This window comes from Callionymus lyra, chromosome 14 (assembly GCF_982586985.1).
Source record: "Callionymus lyra chromosome 14, fCalLyr1.hap1.1, whole genome shotgun sequence".
In the NCBI taxonomy this organism is placed as follows: Eukaryota; Metazoa; Chordata; class Actinopteri; order Syngnathiformes; family Callionymidae; genus Callionymus; species Callionymus lyra.
Window position 1 is genome coordinate 24018319 of NC_141831.1, and position 21629 is coordinate 24039947.

The following is a 21629-nucleotide window of genomic DNA, read 5'->3' on the forward strand; positions in this document are numbered from 1 at the left end:
TTACTTTGTTACACGTCTACTTAACTTTATTACCTAATCTGTTTTGCAATTCAGGTAGAATTGTGCCTCACTCTTCAGGTCACTTTTCATGATAGAAAGCTGAATTTATGTGTAGAAAACAAAAGTCGACAGAAATGGAATTATATATTTATGTCAGGTTATAACCTTCTGTTGAATAATGAGTGACAGGAAGTGAATCATTTCTGAGCAACTCAAGGTGAGAGTTGATTCATTTATTTTGTTGTATTGTTGGTTAGCAAAAATCCAGCCAAATAATTCCTCCATTAGTAACCACAAGTAGCTCCACAATACTCCAGTGTTGCTTAAGTGTAAAACAATTACCTAATAAAATATCACAGGTGATCGCTTATATTATCCATTGGTATGTTTTATTACATATTTTCTCACAAAACAGTATAAAAACCTAACCACAAACAACTGCAGATCTCAAAAAAGCAACAATCAGGCAACTGATGCCAATATAAATATCTATTGTTGTAGGCAAAGCACAAGAATACTAAAAGGCTTTATCTCCACTAACAAAATTGGTACAAAAATTCAGCATACAAACACTTCTAACACAATTCTAATTCATTAAAACGTGTCCAAAGCATTTCTCACAGGAAATTAAGAGTAATATATCCAATTTCATACAGAACTGAACACCACAATAGTATGTGCTGCTCATTAAGTAGAAACAAATTCCATCAACAATATGACTTTCTTATTTATCAAGCTGAAGCAAAAGTACATATTTGCACTATAGTATGACTGAAACAAATAGAATACAATCAAAATCACAGTCATCATTTCAAGATAGAACAGTCAGGAAAGCAATAAACTGATCATTTTAGTTTCTGTAATCTGCTCATTCTTTTGATTCACACGGACTGTTATTTCATATTTACAATAGGAATAAGGCTTAGTCATAACAATAAAGCTCTCTCATCAACCAATTATGTGTAATTGCACCAAAGGAGGGACTCCAAATAATAATTTTTTCTTTGAACAGTTTACATCAATAAATAATAATTAAATTACCTTACGATATTATCGTATCAAACAGTTAAATAACGTAATACCAATTGATATTAAAGGGGTGAATGTCTTTATAACAATATTTATTAAACGTAGCACATTACTTAAAACAACCCGTCAGCAACATTTACACTTCTTACAGTAAAGAATTGAAACATTCTTCTTACACTTATGTCTGAGAGTCTTTAGGTTAATTGATCATCATATGAATGATCAATATGATTAAAATGTGTTCTGTCCAGAGAGGGCATCATCGTGGAGGACTTGAGCCTGTATTTTAGAGGCCCTCAAGAAAAGAAAAACATTTTTTCAAACACAAATCAAAACGCTTGTTGATCAAATGTTTAACAACTCATTAAATAATATATTTTAAACCATTCACTTTGTTCTTTACAACCCTACATCGAGCAATATGACCCCATTCTGGCACACTAATAACGGAGTAGTATCAAGCCTCATTTGTGATTTTGCCTGACTAGCTCATAGAGCAGTGGCCGCAGAATTAATGCTATCATTACCTAAAAGTGATCAGTGGGATTTAAATAATATAAATTGTGAAATTAGTAATGCATCCTTCCTCCCCCCAAAAAAAGAGTTTGTGTGCACCTTTGTCTTAAAATTTTATATCAAACTTAACACATTCAGAGAAAGCCAGCCATAAGGAAATTAAATGTGGTTCATCTTTTTTTTGGGAAAGAATAGCATATGAAGTTACAGAAAAAAATAGCACTTAATATACACATTCATCTTTACAAGTAATTTCAAATGGCCCTGACAATATGTTAAACCTATTTAAATTGTACATTCAAAGTCTTCCTGTGCTAGTTTGTTGTGTCCCAGCAGCAGCAGCACTGATAGTGACGACACAAGTGTCCGATGTTCACATGTGGTTGTGACTTTGCTCGTGGCTCCACAGGCTGAAGGCCGACTTGAAGGTCCTGTGGCAGAGTTTGCACATGTACTGCCTCTTGAAGGCCAGCGCAGAGAGAGATGGCGCGTGATAGAAAAGGTTTTCAGACTCAGACTGAGGGTTCTCTGTGCTGTTGGACCTGGACAGTGGGCTGTGGCTGCTGGTGTGTTGCTCTAGTTCTGGATTCTTGCTGTGGTTGATGGAGGAGCTGCAGGGCTCTGGACTGCTGGACACGTCGTTCATTACCGGAGGATCTGGCATCATTGCGGTGGACTTGAGCACCGTGGACTGTGGAAAACTATTCTCAAGATTCTGAGGAATCATCGGAGGGGATGGAGACCTGACGGGCGGGTGTCTGTCCATGTCTTTGGCACCAGGTTCGTGAGAAGATATGTGCGACTGGAAGTGGCTCCAAAGGCGGAAGTTGGTCCTGAAGGCTTTGTTGCAGATGTGACAGATGAATGGTTTTATGTGGCAGAGCAGCTCTTGATGTCTTTCTAGGTCTTTGCGAGAGCTGAAAAGATTTCCACATTTCTCACAGGGCCAAACACCAGGTTCGTCCAAACCCAGGTTAGCAGCATCTTCGTTGTCATGCTCGGATACAGCCTCCTCATGTGGCTCCTCCTTCACCACCAGTTTGCCATAGTGGCTGACGCTCAGGTCCTCGGGCACATAAGAGGAGGAGTCCTCCGAGTCGTACATTGGTGGACACCCCGAGTCGTTGTAGCTGTTCTCGCTGGAGGCTCCCGTTGCCAGGTGATCTTGTCGGTAACCCTCATCATTGAGCAGCTCAGAGTCATCCTCACTGTGCTCGTGCTGCCTCATGTGAAACTGATCTTTGATATTCATCATGTCGTGATTATGGACCTCCACCTGGTGGCGCCAAATACTGAAAGACGACTTGAAAGTGCGCATGCATTCCAAGCATGTCAGCTTCTTGTACTTGCAGTGTAACTCGTGGTCCTTCTTGACCACAGGACTTGAGAATCGGAGGCCACAGTAGGGGCAGACGGTGGCGTGTCGGCAGCCCCTCTCGTGGTCGCTCTGCTCAAAGAGTGAGGACAGTTTCATGTTGCAGAGTCTGCAGGAATAAACACCTTCATCCTCTCGGTTTTTCAGAATGACATCATCCTGTTCCTGGTAAAGGATATCGTCTCCTGCCGTGTCCTTGTCTGCTGCGTCAACAGGATGTGTCCTTAGATGTTGACGGTACTGAGACTGAAACACAAAAACTTTCCCACAGTAAGGACATATGAAGCTCGGCCTCAGGCGCTTCTTATTTAGCAGAGGGGATTGCAAACCCTGTTTATTCCGCTTCAGCTTCCACAGCAATGCCTTCTTAATTTCCCTCTCTCTGACCATATCTATCAGCTTCTTTTGGAATTTTTCCTCCAACACCGCCGAGCTGGAGGAGGACGCTGGGTTTTGCACCACCCCATGCTGAGTCTGGCAGTGTGTCCACACTTTGAAGTTGGTGTGGAAGCGTTTGTGGCAGATCTCGCAGGCATAGGGCTTTTCGGGATTATGATACATATTTACATGCCTATGGAGTCCGGCTCGGGACCTGAAAACCTTTAAGCAGCTCCAGCATTTAAAGGTCTTGTTGAGAGGCAGTTCGGATTGGTCCTCGTTGAATTCGTTGCTGGCACTTTCCGGTACAATCTCTGACACGCTTTCTTCTTGTGTGACGACGCGCTCCTTAAATATTTTACTCTTCTTGAACGGGTACCTCCTGTTGTCAGGTCTGTCCCGACGTTTTAAAACAGAACTGACATCTTGCCGAGATCCCGGATCAAAATTTGTTTGCAGTTCTTTAAAATTGACGGGCAAGGCGTCTGATATTGTGAGTCGAATGATGTCCATGGGGTCAGCGAGAGGACTGCTGGGCTCGTTCTTCACACATACCTCTTTCTCTACCTGAGTTTCAGAATCACACTTGACTGCGCAGTTTTTCCTGAGAATCAGGGAAGAGATTCTCTGTGACTTTCCGTTTTGAGCGAGGGCTTCTGATCCGGATGCTAGTTTAACGACCGAGTGTTCGCGACTTTGCAACTCCTTCAACTCTAACGTAGGAGAGAAGACCGGAACTGGGCTGTCCATGGATAAAGATCTTCGCAAAAGACTTTTGATAAGTGGCCCACTCCTGTCGATGGTTTGGCTCTGCTCGCAGGCCTGACCCTGACTGGGATCTTTGGTGTTATACTGAAGCTCTTTCCCCTCGTGCTCATCGCTAAGATCCGTTGTTTGGGAAAGTTGCTGAGTGAGGGGCTGCACATCGGCGTCACTAAAAGAGACAGATGACGTCAGCTGGGGTCGAAGAGATGTCAAACGGGAGCTTTTTCCTTTTAAGATAGAACTATATGGATAGATGGACTTTCTTTCGCTATGTTGACTTGTGTCGACGGATTCAGAGTTTTTGATCGACCCGACCGAGAGACGCTGAGGAGATTTGGCCGACTCTCTGGCAGTGTGATGAGCTGAAGGTCTCTCTGGTGCTTTTCTTGGATTCGTTTGTGAGGAATAGGATGCATCATTGTAAACATGACACATGATGACACTTCTGGACTGGGAATCGTTCTCATCCCCTTCCGTGAATGCAAGACGTTTTCTAGACACGCTGTAGGTGGCATTTGGTCGGGTTGATAAAATATTAGTGAGAAAGGGGATTCCGAGGCTATAGCCCAGCTCCTGAACTGCTGCCAGGCTGCCTTTGTCCACAAAGAGCGAGGACGAGTAGATGTAATTCAGAACTATCTCAAAGGCTTCGGGCTCACAGAAGTCCAGGTTCACGGCGCTGAGGTGCTCCGCGTCGGTCGGTGTGAAGAGAGAGTGGAAGTATTCACTGTTGGCAGCGAGGATACTCTTATGGGCATGATACCTCTGATCCCCCACAAGCAGAATGATGTCACACATCTGGGCCTGGAGGCGCTGCTCATTGAGAAGTCCTAACACAGAGACAGCGTGAGACGGATTGCTGTAATGTACAAGGCTCTCCATGGCTGGAAGAAAAAAAACAAAGAAAAAGATGTTGAAACTCAAAAACGTAAATAAATAAAACATTCAGAAGTAAAACATGTGAACAATTTAAGAAGCACTACAATAGAATCCTTTAAATAATACATGCATTTATTACATACTTAATAATGTATAATAGACAAAAGCTTTTCATTGGATTCATTTTTATTTTTACCATGATTGCTCTGCCATTGGCTTTATACATTTATTAACAATGTTAGAGCAGTAAATCAAATGTATCTGATTGAAATAATTTCAATGTTACATCCATAAGGCTAACACTTGTCACTGCAGTTTTGAGTATTAAAAATGCATTTAAAGTGTGAAAAAAGTTTCAAATAGTCCGATTACACGGTTGTTGCTGAGCAGCATGGCTGGCTGTGAAATCACCTGTTTACAAAACTCCTGGGGGGGGATTTCTGTTAAAATTTGCAATAACAAAAGGCTCACGATAAGAAAAATGAATGGAAATATATTACTTTATTTATCCCTTGGGAAATGTCTTTGGGAAATTGGGGACTGTTGCGCTTGTGTTTTAAATATAGGTTAGAAAGAGCCACAAAAGGTACAGGGTGGAAATTAAAACACCTCGTATTCATGTTATTGTTTACTGGGACCATAAGCATCATTAGTCTTAGAGAACTCAATTAAAACAGAAAATATAGCAAGTTTTTTTAATTTAGTTTTATTATACCGTGTCGTTACAATTTAGTCGAACAAAAAAAGAATTTACTTTTAAAATGTTGTTTGGTGGTCACAGAGGTATATGTTTTATAACAATACGTCAGTGAAAAATGTAAATATCCTTCAGCCAAATCTATGGTACTTTATTTTAATGCAAGGTGCAACTCTACATGAACCTTAACCGAATCTAGTCGATTTGAATTAAATCCAGAGAGTAGCCTTGTGTTACACTTTGTACTCAAAGCCCATTTTCCTAATCCAGTTTAAATCAGTGTAACAGCTGCCGATCTACACATAATATAAACTTTTAAGGAAACTCTCAAGAAAAAAAACTTGTTTATTAGACACTCTTGCATGGAATGCGTTCCTTATATTTACATGGAATGAAGAAAACAGGATTAAAAGATAAGTGCTGTGACTTTAACTTGAGCAAACAGCACCAGCATTAGGTTGACGACGCACAGCAGTCTTTGAACGAGCGATGAATGAAGAACACACGAGGATCCGCACTGACTGCATCAGGGTTCTATGAGGAAGTCAGTCTTTCTGCATGAGATCATCCAGGAGACGTGGCTCGGTCCCCCCGCGTCGAGCAACTTCTCAAACCGACGCGATTTCTTAAAAAAAGTTCGGAATCATCCGACGAGCGCGTGCGTTCGAGCGGATACAACAACGGTCTATTTTCGGAAACAGTCTTAAACGACCGTGAGGGGAAAAGTTGTGGCGCGATTTATTCTCTTCGTCACTGTGATCCCGGAATGAAAACACGAGCCACGGTCGCTGGAACAAGTTGCTCCGTAACGTCTGCTCGTTTACCCGCCAAAGTGTCGTGGCTGTCAACACCGCGCGAATGTTCCGACGCCACCGGTTGAAGCGCGGAATAAAACTGCGACGCAGGTTGTGTGTCTGGCCAGGTTTACAGCCGCACAATCCCCCTCGAGTTACGTCAGGCGAGAGAAGAAGAAGAAGAAGAAGGCTTGACTCCGCCAACTCCGTCCAGCCTCCTCGGAGGTTTTAAACCCCGGTCCGCCGGCGGCTTCACTCACCCCGCCGTCGTTCGTCCGTTCTCCCCTCCTCACCGCCGAGGCTCTAGCAGCGATATTCGGTGATTTTTTCTAACCGCTGGTCGCGATTCCATCCATCTTGAATTTGACGTCATCCACACCAGAGATGAAGTCATCGCAAAGATGGCTCGTCACGTGCAACGTGCGCTGATTGGTCGAACGGAGGCGGAGAGGCGGGGCTAACGGAGCCGCTGACGCTGTAGCTCATTTAAAGAAACAGTTCTTATTTTTTTACCCAACCACCTTTGCTGGAGCATTTTTACTAGTTAGTTTTGGAACAAATCTTTTTTTTTCCACATCCAAATTACTAGTCGTTTTTTTATATAGCATTCTGTATTTAGATGGTGTTATTTATAATTCACATTAAGCAGCGATACATCATGTGTTTAAATTAATATTGCTTTTATACAGTGGCGGGCCATGCATTTCACTCATAGGCCTTCAGTGACACATGTTTGAATGAATCCACCGCTCAATAAATACTTTAAGGTTATTTATACACCACAGGGATCTGACCGTGTACTGTTATAGGTCAATTAGACGTTTATCATGAAATGAACATCAGTGCATTGTATCAAAATATCACTCCGACTACAGTCTGTGTGTGTTCACTCCCTGTGAACCAACACTTGCATAGCAGTGGATCAGAGACTGTCTTTTCACATGAAGTACTGAGAGACTTATTTAATGAGACTTTTTTAACCGAAAAACAAATGTGTTTATGGTATTTCTTGCGTTGTCTCCCGGTCAAGGTGAATTACTTCCCTGGCTTCCAGAAATACATATGCAATGGCAGATGTTGTTCAACTTAAACAAAAGGCAACACGAGGGATACTACAAACAAATTTGTTTTCAACCTTTAGTCAAAATCTTGACCCTGAGTTATTGTGGACATTTTTGTAAATTTTGATTTAAATTTAACATAGACATGTCGGAAGTGAGCACACGTCTATCATGGGTTTTATTTACTGGTCGTCAGGTGTAAGCAACAACCTACTGTGCATGCACCAACAACATAAAAATAATTATTTGTTTTTCCGTGTGACACAGGAACCCAAAATAATTTAGAGACAATAATTAAACAAAAACAGAGAGAATAAATTCATCAATTAAACATTATTCAAAGTATTTCCAGTGCACAACACACACGCAGTTAAAGAGTATGGTAAAACTGCAAATTTCTCTTATTAAGGAATTAATTTACGTCCTTGGTGTTTACCACAAACTTCATCTTCTTTAAATATATTTTATTTTGATAGTCATTGCTATTTTACAGTAAAATGCTAATTTTAAGGTTAAATATAATTCAATACATGCAGTTTCAAAAAGTTCTTAGATAACCTTGTTATGAGAGCACAGAATCTCATTCTGTTAGATCTAAATAAGTAACCATTAAAACATACCAAACTTTTAAACGTGGTATTAACAGCCATCTAAAATGTAGGTATTATGAACGATTAATAGACTGGTCAGAAGTAGCAAACAAGTGTAAACCCTACAAAGTCCACTTGACTCGCCTTTGAACCTCTTGGATAACCATGACCTGGATGAATGGGAACCTTTACTGACAAACAAATATAGTTGACTTGAATAGAAAAAATAATGGTGACAAGTACACACAAGTCATTGTTTCATTGAAATATTGTGTCTAATTTTTTCTATGTCGACTCATTTGCAGACCAGTTTGTCAGCTCCTAATTTTTCACTTGTCACTTTAACGACCACTGATTGAATTGGGTGTCTCCAATATTCATTCATGTATATGTATGCACTTGTCCTGGCTTGCCTGAGCCAGGAACACCAGGGACAGGTTGCAACATTTGTTAAAAAATGTTTCCTACAACAGTAAAACAGGAGCGAAAGTTCCACAGATCTTCTTAATTTCTAAAATAAAAAATGTATTTTTCAACAATTCCTTAATCTCTCCATTTTATTGTGACTCATTTATTAAGGCTAATGGGTGCTTAGAGGTCATTCTTTTGTGTCAGAGGTTGTCACTGAAGTCCTGTGGGAATGCTTGGATGTGTCCTCTGATTTACTAGTGACTTGTCAGATACCTTGAAACAGTCTCAAGGCCCCAAGGACCTCTCAACAAACTGGTCTTTCACCCATTTGAATCAGTCAAAATTGGCATCTATCATATGATTCAACAACCTGATTAATACAATTTTCAACAATGTCGTTGTTTTTTGTGTTTGATGCTAACGACTTTTGAAAGTTCTCCTATTGAAATTGACACTCGCGGCTGATGCCTGCAGCACAATACTACCATGGTAACCTGAGTGGCAACCAATCCCTTGGTGAGTACCATTCCATTCTTGGCTTCATAAACATGTTTACAATGTCAAAGAAATCTTTTTGAATTCAGAGTTTATTATTTAAATGAGTCATTAGTAACGTCAACATAATACAAATTATTCATCTCAATAATGTACTTGAAGGACAGGGTGTTATATGGTAGTGTTTGTACTTTCCTGTTCCATTGGGGAATGGTGGCGCATCAAGGGGCGGAGAAAGTAACAACCACCAAGGATTTAGACTTCAAACACAACTGACAGTGCATTTTCTAAATGGGAAAATGGAGTTACAATGGAGACGCTAGCGGTTCAAATCTGAAATTAAAATGGTTGGGATTCTCTATTTTTTTGTGGCGATGGCCGCACCAATTCTTTGTGCAGGACAGAACCCATCTTTTAAAGGTAGGATGTAGTAAACTTTTAATAAGTTTTGAGTGTTGTAAATGCCTGTTTTTTGGAGTTTCAGTTGTGTCTTTTCTCACCAGGAGAAAGCCTGTATATGTCTGGATTTCATCTTTGTACTCTGAATGAGACCAGAAATGTGAGCGTCCTTGTGGTTCACATTGTTGCGTATACGGAGGAGAAGCCTTGTGGAAGTTGGCTGATGTGGCTGACCTGCACGGTTACACTGTACAAGATGGTCCATAAGACAGAGGTCAGGGAAGTGACACACCAGGTGATCCGCTGCTGTGATGGCTATGAGAAAGTTGGTCGATACTGTGCCCTCTGTAAGTGCTTTTTAATACGCAGATAAAAAAGAAAATCAAGTTTATTACACAAGCAGTGAGTGTGTGCAGCAGTTCTTCCTCTAATACATGACCTGTTACTTCCTTTGAAGCTTTTAAAAGAAGTGATTTGTTCGGTGCCAAGCCCGGATCATGTCCAAACGCTGATGGATTCTATCCCACATCTGAAGACAGTGGGTGGGACTGTGAGTGGGACACAGACTGTCCAGACTGGCAAAAGTGCTGTCAAACCGTCAGCAGATTTGTGTGCTGTGACCCAGAGAGTAAGGATACTCTCTTTTTGAATAAAATCATTTTCAGTTTTAAACCTTATCATCATCACATATCTGTGACTGCAAATATTTTTGATTACTTGAATGAGGATTTTTAGGGCATACACTGTACATTAATGAATAGATTGAATAGAAAAATCAAATTAAACTTGAAAATGGGAAAGAAGATGACACTGATATTTAACATAAATTATAAGCTTAATAAAGCATCCTTATCATTTCACTCGCTAACAATCATGTGATAACCAGACAGTATTGAGGCGGCTGTGTGTAGTTATGAGCGCGCTCAGGATGTCATCATGTGAGCAGCAATGACTGTAATTTGAACCCAAAAGATTGTGTGAGTGCCGAACAAGGTCATGTCAGCACAAATGTGGTTTTCAAAAAAGCACCTCACAAACAAATCCATGTGAGTGTGTTGGCCTTTAAAATCTAAGCTCAAGATCCTTTGATGGCATGAGAAAATGATAGATGCTATGGTGTGTACACCAAATACTATTATGTTAGCACTAGATGCTATCATCTTAGCACCAGATACTATCATGTTAGCACTAGATGCTATCATTTTAGTAGCAGATACTACTTACTTACTTACTATCATGTTAGCACTAGATGCTATCATTTTAGTAGCAGATACTACTTACTTACTTACTATCATGTTAGCACTAGATGCTATCCTCTTAGCACCAGATACTATCATGTTAGAACTAGATGCTATCATCTTAGTAGCAGATACTGCATACTTACTTACTTACTTACTATCATGTTAGCACAAGATGCTATCATCTTAGCACCAGATACTATCCTGGTAGCACTAGATGCTAACATGTGAACGCAATTTGTTATTATATTAGCGCTTATTACTACCGTGTCAGCAAAAGACACTATCCTGTAAGCACCAGATGCTGTCATGATACCACCAAATGCTATCATATGCTAACACGTTAGCACTAGGTTTTGTCTTGTGGGAAACCATTTGCTATTATGGTAGCATCCAATTTTATGTGAACACCATATACTATCATGCTAGCAACAGATTTGATCATATTAGCACCTGTTGCTATCATGTTATACCAGATGATATCATTTTGTCACCAGATTTGATCATAATAGCACCAGATGCTATCATCTTGGAACCATATATTATCCTATTAGTACTAGATGCTATCATGTTAGCTCCAGGATTGATCAAATTTATGCCATATGCTATCATGTTAGCACCGGATTTCACTATATTAGCACAAGATGCTATCATGTTAGCACCAGATGCTATCTTCTTAGTAGCAGATACTACTTACTTACTTACTTACTTACTTACTATCATTTTAGCACTAGATGTTATCATCTTAGCACCAGATACTATCCTGGTAGCACTAGATGCTAACATGTGAGCGCAATTTGTTATTATATTAGCGCTAATTACTACCGTGTCAGCAATAGACACTATCCTGTAAGCACCAGATGCTGTCATGATACCACCAAATGCTATCATATACTAACACGTTAGCACAGGGTTTTGTCTTGTAGGAAACCATCTGCTATTATGGTAGCATCCAATTTTATGTGAGCACCATATACTATCATGCTAGCAACAGATTTGATCATATTAGCACCTGTTGCTATCATGTTATACCAGATGATGTCATGTTATCACCATATTCTATCATAATAGCACCAGATGCTATCATCTTGGAACCATATATTACCCTATTAGTACTAGATGCTATCATGTTAGCTCCAGGATTTATCAAATGTATGCCATATGCTAACATGTTAGCACTGGATTTCACTATATTAGCACAAGATGCTATCATGTTAGCACCAGATGCTACAATGTGAGCAACAGCATATAATCAACACCACCTCATGTTTACACTACCATATATTATGTTTAATTCAATATGCACTTGTTCTCAGGTGTAGCTAACACTGGAAGATATCACCTTAACGCTTCGGTGACTGTAAAAACTGACTACCACCAACTTTTGCTGCAGAATGGAAGTCTTCTTAATCACACCAGGATTCTGCAAGCTATGGTAGTTTCACTTATATGCACATGTTCATGATCATTTCTTTGGGGCACTAACCGGATTGATTCTGCCCCCAAAATAGGTGGCTGGAGTGCTGCAGACGGATCTGTCGGTGTACTATCTGGCCTCTTGGCCCGTGCATCCACACAGAACAGCTACCTCGCTACTGATTGACAGCAGCTCCCCTCTTCCACTACACAGTGTCAAGTCAAAGCTACTGCTTCTGCTCAAGCACATACAGGAAGTGACATCTGTGAGCGTGGACGGTAAGAAGACATGTCTAGCACTGATCTGTCTCCAAGGCTTCTTTGATTCGAGTCTTTCTCTGCAACATCGTCACCCATATCAGTGGAGGTGATGATTCATGTTCTTCAGAACACAGTGTTCAGGAAAAAAAATGACTCAGTTTCACCACAGTTCCTCTCTCCCACCGATTCTATGAGTGACAGTCATCCGTGGGATGTTTCCTGTTGAGGCAGAAATAACGACAAAGTTCACGTGAGCTAGGATGTGCAGGCGAGGGACAGAAACACAAACAGTTATTTCAGGAGTAAAACGAGCAGGTTTAGGATTTGGAAATGTTTTAAACAACTTCTGTTTGCAGATGTGAACGAGTGTGGACACGCTGCCCTTCGACACTGCTCCCCTCAGGCAGTATGCAGCAACATGGTGGGCTCCTACCAGTGTACGTGCATGGAGGGGTATTCGAATGCTGACCCAGTCAACACTGGAGCTAGATGTGCAGGTGAGAATCAATATTTGAAGACACAAATAGTAAACAAATGATAAAAACACATTGATTCCACGCGCTACATGGCAGTGATGAAGATACCCGCAATGGAACTTTCAGTTTTTTGTTTAAGTCTAACATGTAGAACTTCCCGTCAAAGGAAGTTAAGCCTACACATGATTCAAGCAGCATAAATGTCAAACACAAAGGTCAAAGGTTGCAACAAAAATGTCAAAGACTGCACCACAAAGTAGCAAAGATGTGCACCTGAGTTAATGCTATATTATACACATACCTTAAAAGTGCACTTATTTTGTATTGCTAGAATTGGCCTAGAAGCCTCACAGAAAAGTCAGGAGTTTAATTCCTGGTTGAGTAAATCTAGCCACATTACACTGTAGTGGTGCACGAATCAAATGCAAACATGATATAACATGAGTTATGATTATGTTTACATTTACGTTGTTCATCATTGATGACATTAGAAACGTCTTTTTTACTCTATTTTAAGGTGAAAACACATACAATAATATACTTATGTAAATGTAAAATTGTGTTTCCATTGTGGGGTTCCAGTTTATCAATCAAGTAGTAACTCCTGTGTGTGCCATGTGACGAACGACAGAAAAGAAAACATGGAACAACTAAAAGCACTGTTTTCCTCAGTAAATGTTATAACTGTTGATGTAAGAGCATGTGATTACCAAGAAAACATGGGAAATTGTCTAGATATCAGCTTTTAAATCAAACTATTAGGAACTTTTTAAAATATTATTATTAACAAACCTTAAAGCCTGGCCTTAAAGCATAAAACCTGCAATAATATACTGTATATATTTTTTACAAACCTTGTGTGTGTTGAAGAATTACAACAAAGTACAACATGCAGACCAAATGCCACATTTGCCTTATCTTGGCTCTGCTTCCTAATGACCGAATATCTTACCCTTTCCTCCAGCCATCCCAACCATTACCAGCGTACACGTGGCCAACATCACTGGGACGTCCTTTGGTGTCTACTGGTCTACTAACAGTGAGGACTTCCAGACGTTTACGATCGCCCTGAAGACAGCTACAGATGTTGTTGCAACTTGGCATACCAACGAAACCATGGTTACGGTGGAAGAGCTGGAGCCCAGTGTACTCTACAACGTGTCTGTTGCGCTGAGTATCCATGGAAACCAGTCCCATACGGTTCACGTCTTGGTCAGAACTGGTGAGAACTGTGTTGAAAATACGACATTGAGAACGGTGGAAGCTGAAATGACTGATGTCAATGTTATGTCATAGGGCTGTTTATTGGCAAGAATCTCTGAACGTCATTGCTGCCATTTTGCCTGTTTTGTTGTTACTATGACATGGTTGAAATGACGAATGTTGGCAACTAGTGGCCATAGGTTATTATTTGAGTGTTAATTGTAAAACAAAACATTGAATGGTAGTCTTTTATAAACACATTAGTATGATATAAATCATTAAATAAATTTGAATTGAAATACTGAAATGTTATTTCAAAGGCAAAAAAAAAAAATAGATATATTTTCTTAAATATCGATACAGTGCTATTGAATATCGATACAGTATTGGGAATAAAAAATATCGCGTTGTATCTTCATATCAATTTTTTTCTTACACCCTTAGTTATGTTATCATTTTCAATGAATGACCTGACGAATGACCTGAACGTTTCTTTGTAGAAGCTCAGACTCTTGACGCCACCACTCGTCTCATAAACGTCCAGTTCACTGATGACCTGAAGGACATGAGCAGCGAGGCCTTCCAGAACCTCAGCAACAGCATTATGAACGAGGCAAGTGTGAAGGAAGACCTGCACTGGGAACATTACTGGTAACTTTGTGTCCCACAGATCTACCAAGCTCATGAACTAGATGCTCTGGTGAATTCAGGCCAGCTAAGAATCAAGATCAAGAACTTTTCTCCAGGCAGTGTGGTGGTCAGTTTTACCATCATCCTCATTCCAGCGAAAGATCAAGACATCACAAATACTTCTAAAGTGGTGCTTCTCTCCCTGAACAACAGCCCAAAATTCACTGTAGACAAAGAAAGCACACGCCTCACTGGTAAGTTGATCTGAATTCCTTCATAGAATGTATAGGGAAGTGCATCTGAGAAGTATATGAGGGTAGCGAAGAACTCAAAGAAGACAGTCAGTCCTCACCAGTCTCTTCTTGTTTGCTATGTTGATTGACACACAGTTTGTGGCCCACGTTAGCATTAAAAACCTATAACCAAAAAATCAAGTAAGCCAAATACAGATTGTTTCTTTTGCATTCCCATGTCATTACCTATGAAGAATAGTGCTTAATATTTGCTTGAAAATGTTTATTATTTATCTGTAAATTCCCCAAAAGCTGTTGTGGAAAAGGAATTTGTTACCACCAGGAAGAAGTTTAAGAAAGAAGTTCTGTGTTTGAAAGAGTCAGTGTGTGGGTTTAAGGCAATTCAAGAACGTATTATTTCAATTTAAACTTTTGGAAGCTACAACAACAAAACATCAGTCTACAATTTAGTCCATTGTTAGGGGTTTGCAAGATTTAGAAATTTTAAAAGCATTTACATTAATCTTTTATTTATGTGCACTGGTGTCTTTGTGCGCCATTGTTGTGTTTATTTTCCTTCTTCTGGGGTGATTTTTTTCATTCTTTCTAACGTTCTCCTACAATCCAGGCAGTTACCCTCTGTGAAAACCGAGGAAACAAGTTATTTAAAAGACCGAAAAGTAGATCTGACTCCCCATTGCTGGTTGTGGTCGGCAAGCAGCTCCATTTATCTTGGTCTTATTTGTTTCTGGTAGATTTCGATGAATGTGCTTCGGGTGATCACGACTGTTCCCAGAGAGCTGATTGTATAAACAGCTGGGCCTCCTACACATGTGTTTGCCAAGACGGGTTCACAGACATCAACACACAGAGGCCCGGAAGAGCCTGTCAAGGTACCCATTTATGTAATCCAGCAAGTCATATTTAAAGCGTTCCATTATCTAACCCAGACTGTTGTTCGTGCAGCAGCCCTGGCAACCACAACGATATCCCAGACTTCTTCGGTTGACTCGGCCTCACCTGGACCCACAACTACTGCCACTTCACCGACCTTTGCGACTGTGACGACGGATCCATTAGTGTCACACACACCGACTCTCCCATTCTCCCTCTCTGATGCACCCACTTCTGTATCCACTGCTCTCACACCTAGCACATGGACAGCCCTGACCCACACCCCTACCCCGCCCTCTACTGATTCCACATCGACTGCTCCTACATCTCAATCCTCCGCTAGTGAACGCCCTTCAACTGCACCCTCGAAACAAACCACTGCAACCACAATCCAGTTTGCTTCTGCATCCACAACTTCTGCTGCTTCCATGAGACCTTCAAAGACATCAACTGCACCTATCTTTACTTCGACTTTCTCTTCATCCGTCACCCCTTCAACCATGTCTAGTTCAATCTTGCCCGCAACCACATCATCTCGCCCCACAACCTTATCTTCGGCAACTTCAATCATAACTACTTCACATACAGCTCCGTCGATGTCTACAACAACTGTCCCTACAAGTGCACCCACAACTACGCTTAGTGCCGATTTAATCCCAACAACTAGGAGCATATATTTATCTACTGCCCCCACATCTACTGCACCTACAACCGTATCTACTGCACCCACAACCTCGTCTACAGCACCAACAACATTATTTTCAGCACCCATAACCTCCTCTACAGCACCTACAACCTTATCTACAGCACCCATAACCTCATCTACAGCACCCAAGACCTCATCTACAGCACCCATAACCTCATCTACAGCACCTACAACCTTATCTACAGCACCCATAACCTCATCTACAGCACCTATAACCTCACCTACAGCACCCATAACCTCATCTACAGCACCCATAACCTCATCTACAGCACCGACAACCTTATCTACAGCACCCATAACCTCATCTACAGCACCTACAACCTCATCTCCAGCACCCATAACCTCATCTACAGCACCCATAACCTCATCTACAGCACCCATAACCTCATCTACAGCACCCAAAACATCATCCTTGGCACCCATAACCTCATCTTCAGCACCTACAAGCTCATCTACAGCACCTACAACCTCACCTACAGCACCCATAACCTCATCTCCAGCACCCATAACCTCATCTCCAACACCCATTACCTCGTCTTTAGCACCCATAACCTCATCTACAGCACCTACAACCTCATCTTTAGCACCCACAACCTTATCTACAGCACCCATAACCTCATCTCATGCACCCATGCAAAATGCAAAATGCCATACATCTTTGTTAGTGGCCATCTCTGTCCAGTGTAGAGTGGCCTCTATCAGCGTCGCTGTTGCCAGAGACGTCCTGGAGCAGTGCCGGATCATGGAGAGCAGCCTCTACCTTGGACTGGAGGACTGCGGCGTCAATGGGGGCAACGCCACCCACGTCCAACTGACTGTGGCGTGGAATGAGTGTGCGACACGTCTTCTGCATGTAAGCCAGTATTTGCTTAATTAGCAGCTATGAGCGCTCGAAATAACTGTTCCACATTGCTAGAACGACTCAGCCTACACGGCAACAGTGACTCTGCTCAACAACATGGAGCCATACGTGTCAGCCAGTGGGATTGTTGAGGCGGGCAGGATGCGCCTGCAGGTTCCCATCATGTGCACCTACATGAGAAGCATGTTGATGTCTGCTGACTTCAGCTCAGTAGGGTGAGTAGCTCCCATGATAACTCATCATTACATATCCTGCAGCTGAGTAATACATAATAATACGATTTTTGGATGACTGAAAAGTCCCATATGGAATTAGAATTTATCAATTTAATCTAATTATCAACCAAATATTTGTATGAATTTCATAATCATGACATTATAAGATGTGTTTCATTAAAGTATAATTATTAATTTAAAAATAATGGGGAGACATTTTTTTCTAGCACACAGCAACACAGACGATAGATTCATAAATAATAATAAAAAAAAATAAGTGCAATAAAAAGAACCAAGTGCAAGATGACAAAATGAAAAGGATACAAAGATAAAAAGGAATATCATCTTTTCACTCCACTCTTGCCCCCTAACTCAAAAGTATACAGTCTAATAGCTCGAGGAATGATAGAGTCCCTGAGTCTATTATTGTTGCATCTGGGATGGAGCACCCGTGCACTCCATCTGCTTCTCTGCTAATCAAGCTAGATAAGCTAAAATTATTATTTCATACAACTTTTATTTATTCTTTGATCTGATCCAAAGGCATTTTTTTCCCAAATATTTTTAATTATATATTTGTTTCACTTAAATCCTTTTGAAGGGAAAAAATACAAAAAATGACAAACAGGTATGACATAAATACTACAACAAAAACCCTAATAATCATATTTGGAGACCTGTAAGGGATAATAGAAATAAATACACAATACAACGGTTACTTTATATTATCTTTGACCTCTTGAGGGCCACGTGAATACAGTTGAAGGGCCATGTGTGGCCCCCGGGCCATACTTTAATCAGGTATATCTATAACTATTTTTTATTTTTTTAACAATAATTTTATATTTTCTTTTGCAGGTACGACATGATCAAGGACGTCATCTCAAGCTCAGGCTCCTTCCTTGTGAATGTGCAGCTGCTGAATGGAACCATGCCGCTGCCCAACAACTACAGCCTCTCTTCGGACGACGTGGTGGTGGTGGAGGTCAGCATGAACACTTCTCTGGACCAGATCAAAGTTGTCATTCATTCCTGCTGGGCCACCACATCCCCTAACCCTGCTGACGCCATCCGCTACATCTTCCTGGACAACAGGTGCGCTGGTGACCACGACACAAAAATAATGTTGTCAACATCTGGTCTATCAAATGTGTATTTAGGAAATGTGGTTTTTCAGAAGATAGTCGGGGAGAACAGCAACATCTTAGCACAACATTTCCTGTTAGTTTTCCCTCTCACCCCCCATCAGAGACGGTAACCTAGCAACAGTTGCTTGGACTCATTCTCTCGCACCTTTAAAATCATCTTGCAGCTGAATTTAGACTCTCACTGTGATCAGGTAGGAAGGAAGAGCTAGATCACATCCATAGAAATCTAAGAATGATCAGAGAGGCTGTCAACGTTAAATGTTTTCTTGATTAAAAGATTTGTCCTCCTCGTTCTCTGCTCTCCAGATGTTCCCTGAACTCTTACACCACAGTCCTGATGAACGGGAACTCCAGCACCTCCAGAGTGTCCGTCCAGATCTTCTCCTTCATCAACGCCAAAATGATCTACCTTCACTGTCAGGTGCAGATCTGTGTGCAGATGGGATCTGACACCTGCGTGCCCGTAAGTCCACTCGTGGTCCCACCTGTACGTCTCCAGCAGACGATTCAAACGTGTGTTCTCTGCAGGACTGTGTGCAAAGAACCGCTCGAAAAGCCAAGATGATCGGAACCGCTTTCGGTACCTCGGGGCCTATTCTGAATTCTGACGAGGGTGAGCAACATGTTCTGCTCTTGCTGCATTTAAAAATAGCACTGTCATGACACCTGTCCGCTCTCAAGTGGAGAGCAGGATTCCTGCTGCAGCTACGGCTGCTCTTCATGAGCTCTTGAAGCCAAAGAGCCACTTTCTGAGCTAAAGTACGCAGGTTGAAGTTCGGGGTTGAGCCACCAGGAGGCATTAAATTCACCTCTACTTTTCTAGTACCCATATTACTTATGGAACATGAGACACATTCCAATGATTATGTTGGTATTATGTCACGAGAATTTTTAGAATGCAGCTTTACTTTTACTCTTTTCTAGGGTACATTCAGTTGAGGGATTTCATTCTCCATTTTTTAATACATTGTATTACATTTTGACTGAAGAGCCGACAGGATTCTTTTTTCCACTAGCTTTGCAGGAAATTTAAAAAAAAGAACAAATATTAATAGTAAATAAATTAACATGATCATGTTTATAGTCTAACTAACTTACAGTCTACTTTGCCCAGGTCTACCCGTATTTGTATTTATTTCCCACTGACTCGTCTCTCTCCAGAGCCAGTGTTGGAGAACTCTACTCTGTATGTGGTGGGATTTGCTTGTCTTGGAGTCCTACTCGCTCTCGCCTTCATCATCGGCTCCGTCAGCCTCTTCTACTGTCAGAGGAACCGCATCGGAAACTACAACTTCAACGTCAAACCCAAAGATGAGAAGTTCACCTACCTAGACGTGCAGTAGCGGGACACCGCCACTGGTTGGCGCGCAATCATCAGTTTTGCACAACATGTAAACTGCATGTGAAGAGATTTTTTGTTTGTTTGTGTGTGTGTGAGAGAGAGAAACCAGAGAGAGAGAGAGAGAGAGAGAAAGAAAGAGAGAGAGAGAGAGAGAGAGAGAGAGAGCGAGGGATTTGGGATTATGTGCCCCTGTCCAGGGTGTCCCCTGCCTCTCACCTTGCTGTAAATAGCTGGAATAACAAGCTTAATTTGGTAGAAATATCTGTCAAGTTCAAAGAACATGATTCGTCATTGATGGTCCAATATAACTGTGAAATTTGTGGTAGGCAGCATTAAAAATTAAACATTTTATTCTGATCATGTACAATAAAATAAATAAAGGAAATGAGATATACTGTGGAACAAATATGACATACAATCCCAATAATTTAATTTAAAATATTTGAAATATAAACTGAAACAACATGTAATTTAAAAAAAGAACCTTCTGCTCTCGTTGATGAAATTGTTCGAACAAACACTGACGACACTTTTGACCTCCCAGCAGAGGAGCTGGTGAGTTGTGAGCAAGATGGCGGCGTGTGGTGGAGAGTAACATGTTTATCCCGGTGTTGGGAACATGGATGTCTGGGAGGGGTCTCGTTCCGTGAAGCTCTACTAACCAGCCGAGTGTAAGAATGTGAGTGAGCGTGGTTTGATTCTGAAGAAGCCTTTCAAACGCACATCCCATAATGCCAGCTCATAATTGAAGCTGCTGCTGCATACTAAACAGAGAAGCGGGTTTTCTTTTTTGAGGGGGTCCCTGGAGACCTGTGGGGAGGGGATGGGTTACTACCAAACGGAGAGCTCCGCCTTCTAACCAACCCATTCAGTCTGGAACCAGGCAACTCGTCTCCATGGAAACAGTGTCAGGGATGGAGGGAGGGTGCAGAGATCAAAAGCTAAGTTTAAAATTGGTTTCAATTCACCGTTGACCTGTTTTTTTTTTCCCAAATGTATTTTTATATGAACATCAAACATTCACAGAACATCTTCTTATAGATAATCTCATTAATGATAACATCCAGATGCTTCTGATCGTAGTTTTAAATGCTGATTTGCTTTATCCAGTCTTTATGCATCGGATATGTTGTGTTCTTATGTTCTTAAAAGTGCTATATCATCATCTAATATATTTCTAATATATTTATTTTATTTTTTTATTCTCTCTTTTAAGAAAAAAATAATTTGTACGTTTTTGTAAATTTAATTTTCTATAATTTTATTGTTTCATGTAATAAAAACAGAGCAATAACTCTCATTTGTGTTATTGTCTTTCCTTAATAGATTTCCGTAAGGACACTCATGCATATAAATAATTTAATAGTGTAATGATAATATTGAATGTACACAGTACATATATAACCGGTACACAAATGGTATTTATTGTACTGTAAAATATAATTTATTAATTATTAAAGCAAAATGTTGTGTGTGTGTCAAGGTCACAGGCATCACTAAAGACCTCATGCTCTCACTTCTCATTACTTATGAAACAACTGGATGTGTGTTTCTGGGTCAAAGTTCTTCAGTACCTGAGTACCCTCCTAAAATCTTGTGCCTCAGATAGACCCAGT

General features: G+C 40.8%; 2 protein-coding genes across 6 annotated transcripts; one reads left to right on the forward strand and one right to left on the reverse strand.

Annotated features, from left to right (window-relative positions):
• The first annotated feature begins 127 nt into the window (after positions 1-127).
• Positions 128-21313, forward strand: umodl1 (uromodulin-like 1). Of its 5 annotated transcripts, XM_087808012.1 has the most exons (17): positions 128-217; positions 8970-9011; positions 9494-9736; positions 9847-10017; positions 11944-12062; positions 12139-12322; positions 12661-12801; positions 13745-14002; positions 14484-14596; positions 14654-14867; positions 15602-15739; positions 15813-17299; positions 17363-17523; positions 18382-18618; positions 18978-19134; positions 19200-19284; positions 19833-21313. In XM_087808012.1, the coding sequence occupies exons 3-17, from the start codon at positions 9508-9510 to the stop codon at positions 20012-20014; spliced, it is 3876 nt and encodes a 1291-aa protein (XP_087664138.1). In that variant the 5' UTR covers positions 128-217; positions 8970-9011; positions 9494-9507; the 3' UTR covers positions 20015-21313. The 5 variants fall into 5 exon arrangements, with proteins under 5 accessions (XP_087664138.1, XP_087664135.1, XP_087664137.1 ...); XM_087808009.1 differs by lacking the exon at positions 128-217 and having other exon boundaries at positions 7326-9011; XM_087808011.1 differs by lacking the exon at positions 128-217 and having other exon boundaries at positions 7326-9011; positions 15816-17299.
• Positions 1646-6844, reverse strand: zbtb21 (zinc finger and BTB domain containing 21). Its single transcript, XM_087808015.1, has 2 exons — positions 6694-6844; positions 1646-4947 (listed from the first exon to the last, which is right to left on the reverse strand). The coding sequence occupies exon 2, from the start codon at positions 4943-4945 to the stop codon at positions 1919-1921; it is 3027 nt and encodes a 1008-aa protein (XP_087664141.1). The 5' UTR covers positions 4946-4947; positions 6694-6844; the 3' UTR covers positions 1646-1918.
• Positions 21314-21629: the final 316 nt, after the last annotated feature.

What these genes read in the sequence shown, in the direction of transcription:
- zbtb21 (XM_087808015.1), bottom strand. Translation starts at nt 4,945, where the DNA reads ATGGAGAGCCTTGTACATTACAGCAATCCGTCTCACGCTGTCTCTGTG.
- umodl1 (XM_087808009.1), top strand. Translation starts at nt 8,960, where the DNA reads ATGCCTGCAGCACAATACTACCATGGTAACCTGAGTGGCAACCAATCC. An exon ending in CCAGGATTCTGCAAGCTATG is followed by an intron (nt 12,063 to 12,138) that starts GTAGTTTCACTT and finishes CCCCCAAAATAG; the next exon opens with GTGGCTGGAGTGCTGCAGAC. An exon ending in GTGCGACACGTCTTCTGCAT is followed by an intron (nt 17,300 to 17,362) that starts GTAAGCCAGTAT and finishes CCACATTGCTAG; the next exon opens with AACGACTCAGCCTACACGGC.